General features: G+C 42.3%; 1 protein-coding gene across 2 annotated transcripts in view; it reads right to left on the bottom strand.

Moving 5' to 3' along the window:
• LOC122797969 overlaps positions 1–16,141 on the bottom strand; it is a 1,071,556-nt gene that overhangs the window by 409,079 nt on the left and 646,336 nt on the right. For both annotated transcript variants that reach the window (XM_044066507.1, XM_044066508.1), the window contains one exon: positions 4,143–4,300. In XM_044066507.1, coding sequence (XP_043922442.1) covers positions 4,143–4,300 — 158 coding nt within the window. The remainder of the gene's footprint in view (positions 1–4,142; positions 4,301–16,141) is intronic.

Genomic DNA, 16,141 nt, shown 5'->3' with positions numbered 1-16,141 from the left:
TGTCCTTGCAGTCAGCCTGGACTGACGAGACAATTGATGGAAGTAAAGAGAAAGATTCTTTTGTTTGTCCGGGGTCAAAAAGGCCATCTGGGATGCTGTATTCAGTCTCACACCCAGAAAGCACATGTCCTGAGAAGGTACTAGACTGGACTTTATTTCGTTCACAGAATACCCCAGGCATCTTAACACTGCTATCACATACTGTAAATGCTGAAGAAGTTCGTCCTTTCCTTGGGCCAGAATCAGGCAATCGTCCAAATAAGGATAGATTTGTATTCCCCTTAGCCTGAAGAAAGCTATCACTGGAGCCAGAACCTTCGTGAACACTCTGGGTGCAGTAGATAAGCCAAAGGGCAATGCAGAGAATTGATAATGTGAAGTCCCAGCCCGAAAACGCAGGTACTTCCTGCAACTGAGCCTGATAGGAACATGAAGGTAAGCCTCCTTGAGATCCAGAGTCACCATCCAATGATCTTTGCCCAGCAGAGGTAAAAGCTGTTGCAACGTCAGCATTTTGAACTTGGGAATGTCCAGATATGTGTTGAGGATAGATAAATCCAAAATTGGTCTCCACGTGTCCCCTTTCTTTGGTACTAGGAACAGGCGAGAATAAAATCCTAGGCCCACTTCTGGCAGAGGTACCGGTTGTATGGCCCTTATTTGAAGTAGCAGAGAAATATGTTTGTGAGCCTCTAGTCTTTGCTGAGGAGGAACGTCTGGCATGCCTTTGAAAGGAGGTAAGGTATGGAAATAAAACCTGTAACCTTGGTGAATGATATCCAGTACCCATTTGTCCTGGGTAATCAAATTCCAATTTTCCTTGAAGAGTGCCAACCTTCCTCCCAAAGGTGCTGCCAGGCAAGAAGGATCTGGCAGCTGAAAAGGTAGGTCATTGGGCCTGTTTACGAAAGGACTGGCCCCTGCCCTCACCCGAAGATTGTGCAGGTGAACTCCCTGTTCTAGGTCTGAAAGAACTCTGAGCTCTGCCCCTACCACGTCTAGATCTACCCCTAGACTGGGAATCATAAGAGGGATACGTCCACCCCTTAGCAGGCCAATTCCTACTAAACTTTGGAGGCTGAACTTGCAAAAAATCTTTAACAGCCTGCATAGACTTAGCCTTGTCTTCCATTTTCTTCAAGACTGACTACAGGTGAACCAAACAACACATCAGACTGTAAAGGAGCATCCAAAATCCGTGTCTTAACATGGTCAGATAAATTCTGATCCCTAAGCCAGGCGTGCCTGCGAAGAACTGAACCAGTGGCAGCCACCCTAGACGAGGCCTGTACAGCATCAAAACCACATTGTAAAGAATGCTTACCCACCTGTTCAGAGACATGCACCAAATCTTGTAATTCTTTACATTCAATGCCTTCTGCCAGAGCATCCACCTTAGACTTCAATTGAGAAAGTAGATAGTTTTGATATTTCAACATATGAAACTGGCAATTCAAAGCCCTCATAGCTAAGGTAGAAGAAGTATAGACTTTCTTACCCCACCTATCCAAAGCTCTGGCCTCTTTATCTGGAGGAACCGGATTTTTCACAACAGAGGCCTTGACACCCTTAGGTCCCTGACTAACAGTTTCTGGGTCCACCCTAGGAATCTTATAAAGATATTTATGAGCCTCAGGCACCCTGTAATACCTATCCGGTTTAACAGGAGCAGGAGGCAGAGAATCAGGATTAAGTGAAGCCTCTGCAAACACATCTTCCACAACATCCAGAACAGGGGGTATAGCCAAGGGCCTATGCTGGGGTAAAAGCAAAAATTCCCTAAGCCTTTTCCTGGAATCAGAGAAGTCCTGACCTTCCCACTTAAAATGTTCCCTCATGGAATGAAGAGTCTCTGAAAAAGAAAAATCCTCTGGAGGAGAAGCAGAAGGAGTCGAATCATCTGCATCAGAATCAGAATAAGGAGAGTACTCCTGCAAGTCTTCAGCCGAAGACTCAGAAACATCTGAAGCCTGCTCAAAACTCCCCAACTCTGGTTCCACCCTAGGCCTCTTATCAGGAGGGGGCATAGAACCTCTAATCAGAGTAATCAAATCTTCTGCCATTTTAAGCATGTGCTTCTTGGGTACAGACCCTGCTGAACTAGGAGTGACACCAACAGAAGCTAAACCTGGCCTGCCTCTGGGAAAAGGCTTGGAAACAGAAGGAGAGGGCCTAACCACTCTAGGAAGGGAGGGGAGAACAGTAACCTGAGAAGCCCCTTCAGCCTGGCCTGCCTCCTGAGAGGCCACATCCTGCAAAATCAGAGTCTCCCCCTGGGACTCCAGAGAAGCCTCCGTCGGAACCACCGGTTCCAGTGACGCCTCTAAAGAACCGGCGTCCGGAACGGACGACTCATCTTGCCTGGGTTTAACTGCTTTATCTTTGCGCTTCTTCGAAGAAGCGGGCGCCGGAGTATCAGACGGCATATTATAATTGCACCGCTTCCCGAAGACCAGCCTAGCACAATCTAACCTTCGCTTAATAGTGCGTTTATTGAACCTAGCACAAAAGCGACACCCAACAACGTCGTGCTCAGGCCCCAAACAAGGAATACACAAAGAATGATAGTCCCTATGCGGTATCTGTTTCCCACAAGAAATACAGTTATTCACTTTTCTGACATCCGGTAAAACACTGAGGCAAGAAAAACCAAAATATTCCCCAGCAGTACTTAGCCAACTTTGATTCGGTCTGAAACTCCGAACTCGAAAAATTTCAGAACGCCGAACGGCACTTGCAACTCTGCTTCTGCATCGGACCATGCGGCAAAAAAGACTGAGGATATGACGTCGGTCATGCGCATTTGTACCCTGACGTCCTGATGTCAGTCTTAAGCGCCTTGACCGACGTCAGCCTTATACTTTGGTATTCGGGCCGACCGAGGACAGCGGACTACCCACGTGTAAGGACTGCAGCAATGTGAGATGAAGAACATCCAGTTCCATGTATTTAAAACTGTGTTTGTAAAATAAGTGTAATAAATCACTATGAAAAGCAACAAGTCCTGTAGGAAACCGCCATGTGCGTAATACTTTAGGGACCATTTTTAACCTTAAACATTCTTTAAAGTAGGCCTCGTCCATTTGTAATTTTTAAATTTTAAGTAAATCACAATCAAAGTCACTCAGTTTCTAATTTGTATATACTGGTACTAGCATTATCATTAACACAGTTTTTGTTTTCAACCAGTCATTTAAGGTAGGAAGAATGTTACCCCACCCCTCCATCACATTAACTGCATTACGTGTTGTATCACTATTAACTGCCACTCTCAGGTTTGGTCTTGCAGTTAAATGTTGCTCCAAGTTGGTACCAGAGTTGTTTCTCAATATATTATTTGCTGATAAATCCTGGGGTTGACTGCACCTATTAACGTATGTAGACATTTGTGATAATGGCAATTGTTAGACTCGCTCAATTCTTTTGGTTAATTGCTGTATTAGAACCGCAAGATCCCCAGTCTACTCTTCCAGCATTTGGGATAGACAAGTTTGTGAAGACTCCATTAGCTTTCTGAACCAAGGTGCCAAAAGCACTACTCAAATGCTCCAAAACCACCAACAAACCAGAAACAAATAAAAATCCAAGGCACAGAAGCAAAATAGTTCTGTAATAGTAGTTTAGTTTACATTCCACTCCAAGAAATGTTACACTTATAAAACGGTTAAATTCAAAATATAAAATCAAACGTAAATGCTTTTGTTCCTAAAACAATACAAGGAACTTCCTCAGACAATTGTAAAAATACATTACCAACTTTAAATAGCATTTTTCTTAAATACGTAGAATACATCATAATAGACATCCCCAGGATCAGCCAATCAACATTGTGGAAACAGTCACACCTTTAATAAAGACGGATATATTACAAGCCATTAAGCTCTTTTACAATTATAAATATCATCTCCTAACAATGAAAAGCACATAATTGTGTTTACATTACCCAGGACTCTCTCCTAAGTTTTGGCTGATAGTAGCTTTAGCCTTGTTTCTATATATCCCAGAACATCACTTATAAAGTGGACAACAAAAGCTTAAACATCACATGGCCTACTGTACATAAAATAGTGCAGAAGTCTATGAATGCTGATCTTAGATTAAAGGCTATGAAGCTAAGCTCTAAAATAAGAATGGAAACTCACCTGCAATGTTGGCCAGCGTTTTGTGCTCCTTTCCGGCTAATTTAACATACACCACTTCATTGTTAAACTGTCCGATTCCATGGAAGGACATGCTGATGGTTTCACCCTTCAAGATCTCATCCACTTTACTCTGGCACTGTTGCAAGGCAGAGACACCCCTTAAATTAATGAAAAAAGATAATTATACGTTTGATGCATCCTGCTTACATTAAGGAATTATATTGAATAAATTAAGTAACGCTGATGCATTATAAAAACATTTTCTACTCTAAAATGGCTTCATCGGCTGTAGTAACCAAAACCAGATATCAGCAGATATAACACGTTATTTTCATTCCTCTAGTCAAGATCTTAGCTTAGAGTTTGTGTCAATTCACATACAATTCACCATGTTTGAGGAAAAAGAGATTGCAGATGATATCAAGATTTAGTAGGAACTGTGCAGCAGATTCAGAATTTATATAAATTTGTTAATATTGCCTCTGGGTTTTGTAGCTAATTTTAAGTTTTGTCTGTTTAAAAATTCTGCAAAAATGAAATGAAAACAATTTTCTAAACTTCTTGAACAGGGAGAGAGTGATTTGCTAACCTCCTCAGATTCAGTCCATGAGGGTAATGAAGCCACAAACCACTGCTTTTATTAAACTTTTGTTCCGCCAACCAGCAGTTGCATTGAAAACATATTTTTTCATGTTTTCTAGATCACTACTTCTGAGATCGAATTATTTCTAGGACACCTACTACTCAGAATGAAAATCTACACCTCTTATGTGTTTTGTAGTCTTGCCTCCCATCCCTTTAAACCGTGAAAGGCTTGTACTATTGTATACAGCCTACCTTGCAACACAATGAACCTGCTCAAAACCTGCTGATGAAGTATTTATCATAGCTTGCATGCTTGTACTCACAGTTGGGACTAGAAGAAAATATATAGGAAAAAATATTTGGCAATTGTAGATATGACATAGATAGCAGTTACCTGCTTAAATACTAAGACAGATCACATGATGTGGATGCATAAAAAATGCACAACAAAAGTCTGTACTAAAAATAGTTCCACATCTGAGTTTCTTTCCAACTTTAGGTTTGGACAAAGTTTAAGAATTTTATAGTATATATGGATAGAGACAGAGAGAGACACATCTATATCGAGATATATACATCTATAGATATAACTATATCTAGATAATATATACCTCTATATCTATCTATATATATATCTATATATCTCTAAATATATATATATATATATATATATATATATATATACATATACACACACACATATCTATCTATATATATATATATATATATATATATATCTATATCTATATATATCTATATATATATATATATATATATATATATATATATATATCTATATCTATATCTATATCTATATATATATATATATAAAATCTCTATATGTCTATATATCTATATCTATAATCTCAATATGTCTATATATCTATATATATAATCTCTATATGTCTATCTATAATCCCTACAGCTATATATGTATATGGGTCTACTTCATTTGATCGAAAGACCATTTGACCTAAACCCATTTGATCAAAATTTCATTTGATCGAAAAACAGTATTCAAGGCGTAAAACTGGGATTTGTCGTGCGACCCTGGAGTTGGTATATATAGTTGGGGGGGGGGTAGTGCAGCCCCTCCCACATTGGAGGGCTGTGTGGGGCGAAGCCCCCCTAGTTTCCTTTAAAAAAAAAAATAAACAGAAAAGTACAGATTTTAAATGCCCCCCACCCCCCAACTATATATATCAACTCCAGGGTCACACAACAGTGGGGAGGGGGATAAATCCCTGTTATTTGCATTGAATACTATTTTTCGATCAAATGAACTTTTGATCAAATGGGTTTAGGTCAAATGGTCTTGAGATCAAATGAAGTAGACCCATATTATTTATATATATATATATATATATATATATATATATATATATATATATATATATATATATATATATATATATATATATATACACATGCTGCGGTAGCATTGTCGGCTCACAGTAAGATGCTGTCCGGTTCGTCGATTATCAGTTACAGCGTCTTCTGCATGGAGACATGCGTGAATGGGCGTACCTTCGTTGAAGGTTGTGCGTCACAGCTGGTAACTCAGCACATAAAAATCAACTACCAATCATTAGCGGACCACAGAGTTCCACTGTGGCGACCCCTAACCAGGAAAAGCCAAAAGACACAACATACATATACACACACTTTCATTCTTGTAATAGGAATCTATATATATATATATATATATATATATATATATATATATATATATATAGATATATATTAGATATAGCTATATCTAGATATAGCTATAGGGATTTTATATATATATATATATATATATATATATATATATATATATATATATATATATAGTATAGATCTAGCTATAGGGATGTATTATATAAATATATATATATATATATATATATATATATATATATATATATATATACACACACACACACATATAATCCCTATATATATATATATATATATATATATAGATATATATATATATATATATATATATATATAGATTCCTATTACAAGAATGAAAGTTCACTACTTCGAACTTGTAATAGGAAGCCTCACTTCTGCAAAAGTTCACTAACGAATGTGAACTTTTGCGCAAGTGCACTTCACCGAAAACATCACAGCACAGTGGAGGACATAAAAAAACAAGCTAGGTCTTCCACTTTGGTGCAATAGTCACAAACCTTAGGGTTAGGGGACAGGTAAGGGGATAAAGTAAATCTATCCCCTTACCTTAACCCATGCCCTAACCCTAAGGTTCGTGACTATCGCACCATAGTGGAGGACATTGCTATGTCCTTCACTGCGCTGCAGTCATCACGGACCTTAGGTTTAGGGCACAGGTCATCGTAAGGGGATAGCCCATACTATGACCCATGCCCTAACTCTAAGGTCCATGAGTACTGCACGGAAGTTCAGTACTACACCCGTTCATTGTACTGAACTTCGCGTAAGTGCACTTTCGCAGCAGTGAACATTCCATGCACTATTCTGAATTAATGAAAATTAGATCTAGTGTATGAAACGTATGGCACATCTCATTACCAAGGGGTTTTCATCCAGGAAGAAAGAGGTAATTGTCTCTCTACTCTTCCCTCATTAGGCCAATCATTGAGTATAATGCTCTATTTATCATGTACCTCACTAGACACATGCAACAGCTGGAAAGGCCACAAAAGTATCTGACGAAGAGGATCCTAGGGCATAAACACATGCCTATATGGACAGACTCAAAAATCTCCAGCTATTCTCGGTCTCATATCATCTACTAAGAGACCATCTCTGCTTGACTTACAAAGCCATGTCTGACCCAGCTCTGTTAGAAATGCTACATCTAAAGAAATCAAAATCCCTCCGCACCACACACTCCAGAGACCTCAACCTCATTACCACAATCAACAGAACGTGCTGGAGGGACAGCTTCATAACCCAGAGATTGCCCATGGCTCTGGAATAGACTTCCAATACATGTCAAGCAGAGCACCTCACTAGCCCTCTAAGAGAAATCTTGATGAGTGGATGGGAAATAGAAAGTTCACCCCGGGGATCACTCCAGTGGCTCTGCTTGATAGAGGCACTGGGAACTAACGACGGGCGGCATGATGCCAGGGCACTTCTATGGACAAATGCACTTTATACGCACTTACACGAGTGCATTATCATGCTATCCCTAACAGAACCAAGATGCTATCCTCCAAAAAAAAAAAAAAAGGAAGTCAATCTGGTGGTCTTACGCCATAAACAAACTCTACAACAGAAGAAAGAAACTCCTAGTCAGCCTCAGTAAGAAGCTGCAATCCCTGATAAAATCCTCCAAAGCTAGTTACAAAAACAAAATCGCCACTGATTCTAAAGACAACCACAAAGCATTCTATAGCTTTGTCAAGAATCTCAATGGCAACACTCAGATCTGCTCTGAGTTACAGCACAAGGCACTAAATATACAGACTTAACTGATATTGCCAACATCTTGGCAGATAAGTTCAGTGCTAACTTTACCCCCCTCTCACCCCCTAAAGGGCCCATCTCGATACAGGAAGAATGCAAATTTCCTGTAATCATGGCTGCACAGGTAAAAACCACACTCTCCAAAGCCAAAAGCACAGCATCCATGGGACCTGACAACATCCCAGGCTGTGTTCTACATGAACTACAGAACAAACTGGCACCCCACCTAAGTACCATGTTCAATCATAGCCTCACCTCAGACTATATGCCCACTGAATGGTGCATAGCAATGGTTGTCCCACTTCACAAAGAGGGAGCCACCACAGATCCCGGGAACTATCACCCCATTAGCCTGATCTGCAAGGCTATGGAACATATCATCATGGAACTTATAAACAATGACATTGGTAATCTCTGAACCCCACCCAGTTTGGGTTTGTAAAAGGCAGATCATGTCTCCTAAACCTGTAAGACTTCTTCAAAGTGGTAACCAAAACTGAAGAGGAGGGTAAGATGGTTCATACAGCCTAGCTAGATCTTGCCAAGGCTTTCAGCACCATTCTCCACTCTGGATTTATACATAAACTCACTAAACTAGGTATAAATCCCTATGTCACAAGATGGGCTGATAACTGGCTCACTGACAGAACCCACACTGTGAAAGTAGCAGACTCCAAATCCAACTTTAGACCAGTGACAAGTGGAGTACCACAGGGTTCAGTCTCGAGTCCTCTCCTGTTTGGTATCTACTTCTCAGAAATACAGGCTAACATAGAAGGTCATTGGTTAATGAAGTTAGCAAATGACTGCAAACTAGGAGCCATAATCAGAACTCCTAACGATGTGGACATTGTACAAAAGGGCCTCACTGAGACAGATGCCTGGTGTCAAAGCCATGGCCTCACGCTCAATGCCAAAAAGTGCATAGTCATCCCTTTTGGTAAAAACTCTGTACCCATGAACTACCACATAAGCAGTAGTCTACTTAACACCAAAAGTGTGATAAGAGACCTTGGGACACAGGTGGACTGTAGTCTATCCTTTGATAACCAAATTTCCACAGTAATCAGAAAATCCTTCTACGTAGCACACCTCATCACAAAAGGTTTCTCATCCAGGAATAAGAGAGATCATTGTTCCCCTCTACTCATCACTCATTAGACCCATTATAGAGTACAATTCCCCTTTTGGTATGTACCTCAAGACTCTACAACTAGAAAAGTTACAGAAATACCTCACAAAGAGGATTACTGGCCTCAAACAGATGCCCTACGCAGACTGTCTCAAAAAACTCCAGCTTTACTCTGTCACATATCACCTACTCAGAGGTGATCTCTGCCCAACATACAAAGCGGTGTCAAACCCAGAGCTGTTTGACATGCTCCACATAAAGAAATCCCAATCCCTACGAGCTACACAGTCTAGGGACCTAAACCTTGTCACCACAATAAACAGAACATGCTGGAGGGATAGATTCCTGTCACAGAGACTTCCCATACTCTGGAACAAACTACCTATCTATATCAAACAAAGCTCCTCATTAGCGCTCTTCAAGAAAAATCTTGATGATTGGATGGGAGATAGGAAATTCACCCTGGGGATCACTTCTGTGGCTCTGCTCGACACAGGAAAATAATTTTCGTGGGTGGTGAAGGCCAGGGTACCTTTTTGGATAGGCTTATACAGGTCCTAGGGCCAATAGCATTATAACCACCTATGAACCTATACTGAGCAAGCAGGGAATCATTGCACAGTAAAGGGACACAGTGCTGCTCATGGATCTAAGAGAACTAATGGTGGGCAGCCAAGACTGCCCCAACAGAGTCCAGTAGCAGGGGAAGCCACTAGTCCATGTACATGTCCAGGACCAAGGATTAAATGTTTTAAATGCAACCAGTGAGGGCATGTAGCATACAGATGTCCACAGAGGCAAGGTGGGGAACAAAAGGTGGGAAAGCCAGTAAGTGGGAATGACAAAATGCCAGCAGTAAGTTGCCTCAAGACAACCAGGGTACCAAACTATCACAAGAGGTTATATTCTATGACATTGAAATGGTCAGAGCAAAGAGGCACACTGGTAGATGCAACTTTGAGTTTATTGAGGGCTTTTGTCAGTAATGAACCTTATGACTTCTTCAGAATAAAGGAAATAAAAAAAACATTTCCTTAAATATTTCAAAAAACATTACATGCTCTTTATGTCATAAAATGATTGGATATAAAACACTTGTCATATTATACGTAATAAGAACAATAAATACCAAAGGCAAACAAAATATGTCAATTAACCCATATTATGACTTAGAGTGAGGTTATATCCTATCTTAGTGGATGGGAGAGAGGCCACTGCTTAGAGAGAGATGGCTTCTGTCCTAACCATTGAGAAACCTGCAATGGATACAGAGGAGCACTACTTGTTTGGGGTGTCTACGCCAATCAGAGCTTTAGGAAGGACCCCATTTCAAATACATTTGGCTAGGGGTCAGCTTGACTAAGATGGTGGAAAAGGAAGCCAGCAAGTAGGTGTGGGAGGATATCCCTGCAGATGTCCTGATAGGGAATGGGTTTGATAATGCAGTACCGTGTGCATGGAGTTGCACGCAGTCAGGCTTGGAGACGAGAATGTGGGTCTGGTAGCCTGAGTGAGACCCAGACAGACCATACATTTGCAGCCAAGACAGGTGAGGTGATTACTTCAGGGAGGGAGCTGCCCTGTAGTAGTGAGACTGAAGGTGAGCCACAGCTGCTTGTGGGTACTGATGTTCCCTTGGACAGAGTAACTGCAAGGGCAGAGGCGAGTAGTAGTAGAACCCAGGCTGACATGAGGCACCACTGTCAGAGGATGCCAGACTTCCTGTGGAAGGGGAGCTGGGAAGGGTTACAAAAAGAGTTGAGACAGGCTCATCTCAGACCCTATATTACAAGGCCTGAGGGAGGTAGCTAGTGAGGCACCTAATTCTCAAGGTAAGGGAGAATCTGTATACTGGGTCAAAGGGTTACTGTATAGAGAGCAGACCCCTGAGGGAGGGCTAGAGGGTGAGAAAATACAGCAGTTGGTAGTGCCCAGAGCCTACTGTCGGCACTTCTAGCCATATTCCATGATATTCCCTTTGCAGGTCATATGACCATAAAATGCACAGAGATGTATTATGCAGAACTTCTATTGGCCTAGGATTTCTAGAGATGGAACAGGGTACTGCAGAACCTGTGAGCAGTGCCAAAAGGTAGGCAAGGCAGGAGAAAAGGTGAGAGCTCCTTTGATACCTTTGCCTGTGACTGAGGAGCCATTTCAGAGGGTAGCTACGGATATTGTGGGGCCTCTGAGTACCCAAAGTTCAAAAGGGAAAAAGTACATCCTAGTGGTAATAGATTATACTACCAGATACCCTGAGGTGGTGGCTCTCTCCCTTCATTGAGGCAGAAAGGTGGCAAATGCTTTGTTAAAATTTTCAGCAGGGTAGGTTTTCCTAAAGAAATACCGACTGACAGAGGAGCCAGTTTCATGTCAGACTTGCTGGCTTGTCTGTGGATGCACTGTAGAGTGAAGCACCTATAGACCACCTCCTACCATCCCTAGATTATTGGTCTGGTTGAGAGGTTAAACTCTACACTCAAGTCCATGCAACGGACCCTTGCAGACCAGTTTAAGAGGAAGTGGGACAAATATTTGCTCCATCTATTTGCTTATAGAGAAGTGACCCAGGAATCTACAGGTTTTTCACCATTTGAGGTGCTGTGTGAGCATCAGAGGCATAGGTGCCAAACCAGGGATGAATTTCTGGCATCCTATCCCATTGTCCAAGTTGCACTTGAATTGGAGTACAGAGGAATTCTGCTTCACATGGATGGGGAGCCTGTTCCATAGACGGGGTAGTCTGTGGGATACATACCTCTCTCCAGCAGGTCAAATATTCACCCCATCTGTTTGCTTACAGAGAAGTGACCCAGGAATCCACAGGGTTTTCACCCTTTGAGTTGCTGTATGAGCATAGGGTGAGACGACCTCTAGATTTGATTCGAGATGAATGGGAGGGTAGTGTAAATCTTTAGAACGGGTAATTCTGGTACTGTTTGTGTTGTGGATATGCAGGAGGTCCATCAGATTGGGGTCTGACAATGCCCTGTATGACAAGCATAGATCTCCCCTCAAAAGCCTGTAGGAGACGGAATACAGGGATAGGGTCCTGAGGCAGTCTGCATAGGACATATTACTTATGCCCTGTATTCTTTTAGTGAGGAACCTCTGTGGACATTCCTTTGTTGGATATGCCTGGTTAGGTACATACCAAAGGGGGCATTGAACTCGATGATAGGTCTGATGAATGCCGAATACAGTGGAACAATTACTTCCTTGGACTTGGATGCCATACCTTTGTTTATAAGTTGCACAATATAGAATGATTTCCTCACCACTGTAGACATGTGATGATCAAAGGCTAGATTACTGTTTGCCCGCAAGTCCCTAACTACTGGGTCAACTCTAAGGGATGTGTTGTCAATATGATAGTTACCAGGGATGGATGACTTCCCAAAGGATACTATAATGCATTTTTTGGCATTTAGTTTTAGTCCATGACTTGACACCAGTTGTTTGTCTGTGTCAGCCCCTCCTGGAGAACATTTGTCAGTGTGAGATTCAATGACAGCTCCATTTGCAATCATTTGCAAATTTAGTCAGCCAGAGACCACTGATATTGGCCTTGACATCTGAGAAGTAAATGCAAAAAAGGAGCAGCCCAAGGACTGATCTCTGAGGACCTCCACTTGTGACTGGCCTCTTTGCAGAGGTGCACTCCCCAATTCTAACTTCTTGGGTCCTGTCTCTCAGCCAGTTGGCTATCCACTGGGTGATATAAGAGTTTGAACCTAACCTCTCAAGCTTTTCAACAATGCCCGGGTGGGGTGTTGTGTCAAATGCCTTGGCCAGGTCAAGGCAGGCAGTGTGAAGGGTTTTGCCCTCATCCACTGCTTTGGTGACCTTCTCAAAGAAGTTCACCAGGTTAAGTAGGCATGATCTGTCCTTGATGAAACCAAACTAGGTTGGGTCCAATGTCTGGAGGTTCTCTGTTGATCATCTCCATGATAATTCTTTCCATGGCTTTACATACAAGACTAGTGAGACTTATGGGTCTGTAGTTTCCTGGATCTGTAGATGCCCCACCTTTGTGCAGAGGGATGACTGTTGAATTTCTCCATTCATGGGGCATGAAGCCTGCTTGCAGGCTACAGTTAAATAGTAATTCCAGAGGCCCTGATAGGTCATGTTTCATGCTATTTAGAAGGCATCCTGGGATATTATCTGGGACCACTGATGCGGTGTTCTTGGTCTTAGAGCATTAAGGACCTGTTCCTAGTGATTGTAGGGGGAGTTATATTTGATATTTCCTGACGGAAGATAGAGGGGAGAGATGAGTAAAGTTGGAGCGGAATTTATCAGTCAGGAGGTTTGCTACATCTTCTGGCTCAGCACAGGTGGCTCCATTTAGAATGAGCTCTACACACAATTGTGTATTGCTTTTGAGGTTGCGGATATGGCTAAGGAATTTTTTGTGGCTGTCCTTGGCCTGGGAGGCCAAACTTACCTCAAATTTGGCTTTGGTAGACTTTATTTGTCCTCCGAGTTTAGAGTGCTTTTATCCTGCTGGGTGCTGCACCTCCTAATTTTTGCCATGATTTTCTTCCTCCTGTTATATATCCAACTGATTTTGTGATTCCACCAGGGTGGTTATGTTTGAGTTAGTTCTGTACTTCCTGGTGGGTACAGCTGCCTCTTTACAGCTATTTATTTATTTAACATTTGTTAACCATGAAGTTCAACTTGGAACAAAGCCATTTTTCAGTGGAGGCCTGGGGAAAAATGCCCCAGACTCATGTCTTTCCAACGTGGGAGGAAACCAGAGCACCTGGAGGAAACCCACATGAATGCAGGAAGGACATGCAGACTCCACACAGAAGGCACCCCAGCCAATAATTGAACTGGGAACCTCTTGCTGTGAGGCAGCAATGCTACCGCTGCACCACTGTGCTATCCAAAAGCTACTAATATGCTTGTACGGGGTTTCTGTGAACAGTTTTGCATAGGCAGAAGTGTTCTCATGATTTATAGGGGCTTGACATTTTTCCAGGTTCTCACTTAATAGCTTGAGGTTAGCCTTAGAATAGTTCCTGAACATTCCCAGTTTAGCTGGGTTCCAGGTTTTATTTTTTTACTTCAGAGGAGATCATTTTGTGGTCTGACCTTACCAGGGAAGGCATTACAATAGGGGGAGTGCAGCACTCTCCCATATTAGTGAGGACCAGATCCAGTATGGTTGCACCCCTGGTTGGTGTATTGACCATCTAGTCCAGGTAGTTTGTGGTTACAAAATCCAGGAATCTCTGTGCATGTATGTTTGATGTCATATAGGATTCCCAGTTAATAGTGGGGTAATTAAAGTCACTCATGGATATGGTATTGGGTTGGATAGTCAGTGTTTCTAATAAGTTTAAATACATGGTATGGGTTTCCTGGGTCATAGAGGGCAACCTATAGCTTGCAGGGAAGTGGTATATGCCACAAGACTCCTTATGGGATTCACGCTCACCCTTCCACTCATCTCTAATCAAATCTAGAGGTCCCCTCACCCTATGCTCATACAGCAACTCAAAGGGTGAAAAAAATGTGAATTTCTGGGTCACCTCTCTGTAAGCAAACCGATGGGGCAAGTATTTTATCTGCTGGAAAGATATGTATCCCAGAGACCACCCCATATATGGAACAGGCTCCACATCCATGTGAAGCAGACTTCCTGCATACTCCAATTCAAGTGCAACTTGGACAACTGGATGGGATGCCAGAAATTAATCCTTGGTTTGGCACCTATGTCTCTGATGTTAACACACAACCTGTAAATGGTTGATCTCCCAGGCCCATACACTTATCAAGGATATCGGAACTAGTCAGATTTGGGATGCATAGCTAGGCTTAAAAAGGCCCTTGTGTTTGTTAGCCTAGTAAATACCTATGAAGCTATATGTCCTAATCCTCAGGACAAGGCTCCAGGAACTCATGGGCTTGGCCCAGGAGAACCTGGCAGAAGCCCAACAACAGAAAAAGGTATGGTATGACAGGAATGCTTGAGCTAGAGAGTATGCTGCAGGGCAGCAGGTAATGGTTCTCATTCCTGTCAGACAACAAGCTGCAGGAGGCTTGAGAGGGATCCCACAAGGTGGTAAGCAAGGTCAGTGATGTTAACTACATGGTAGAATTGCTAGGCAGGGGCACAAATTGTACCATGTTAACATGATGAAACCTTATCATGATAGGGAGGCCCTTGTGCTGAGTATTTGCAGTGAATGGTAGGAGGAGTCTGAGTGGGATCTGGTGACTGATCTCAGTGAGGCTCAGACGGACACCTCAGTGGAAGGGCTAGCAATGTCCTAGCAGCTATCCTTTACCCAGGTTGAAGAAATCAGAGCAGTGTTACAGGAGTTTGGGGCATGTTCACTGGGAAACCAGGGTGTACCCACCTGGTGCAGTACCATGTGGATACAGGACCCCAAAGGCCTATTAAGCATGCCCCTTATAGGATGCCTGAGAGAATCAGACTCTGAGGGAGGAAATACAGGAAATGTTGGAACTAGGGGTAATTCAGGAGTTTAGTAGTCCCTGGGTCTCCCCAGTGGTGCTAGTACCAAAGAAGGATGGCAGCACCAGGTTCTGTGTGAACTACAGGAAACTAAATAGTCGCACAGAGTCAAATGCTTAAACCATGCCTAGGACAGATGAGGCCCTAGAGCAGCTGGTTGGGGCTAAGTATCTTACCACTACTGATCCTACCAATGGTTTACTGGCAGGTGCCTTTGACTTCCAGTCCTAGAGAGAGATCAGCCTTTGACTCCTTTTGGCTGGCATGAGTTCACAAAGATGCCCTTTGGGATGAAAAATGCTCCACTGACTTTCCAGAGGCTAGATCACATCCTAGCAGGAG

This window comes from Protopterus annectens, chromosome 3.part1, assembly GCF_019279795.1.
Source record: "Protopterus annectens isolate FY-2018-M chromosome 3.part1, PAN1.0, whole genome shotgun sequence".
NCBI classification, from domain to species: Eukaryota; Metazoa; Chordata; order Ceratodontiformes; family Protopteridae; genus Protopterus; species Protopterus annectens.
Note: the sequence above shows the minus strand (reverse complement) of the source record. Positions and strands in the feature narration are given on the sequence as shown.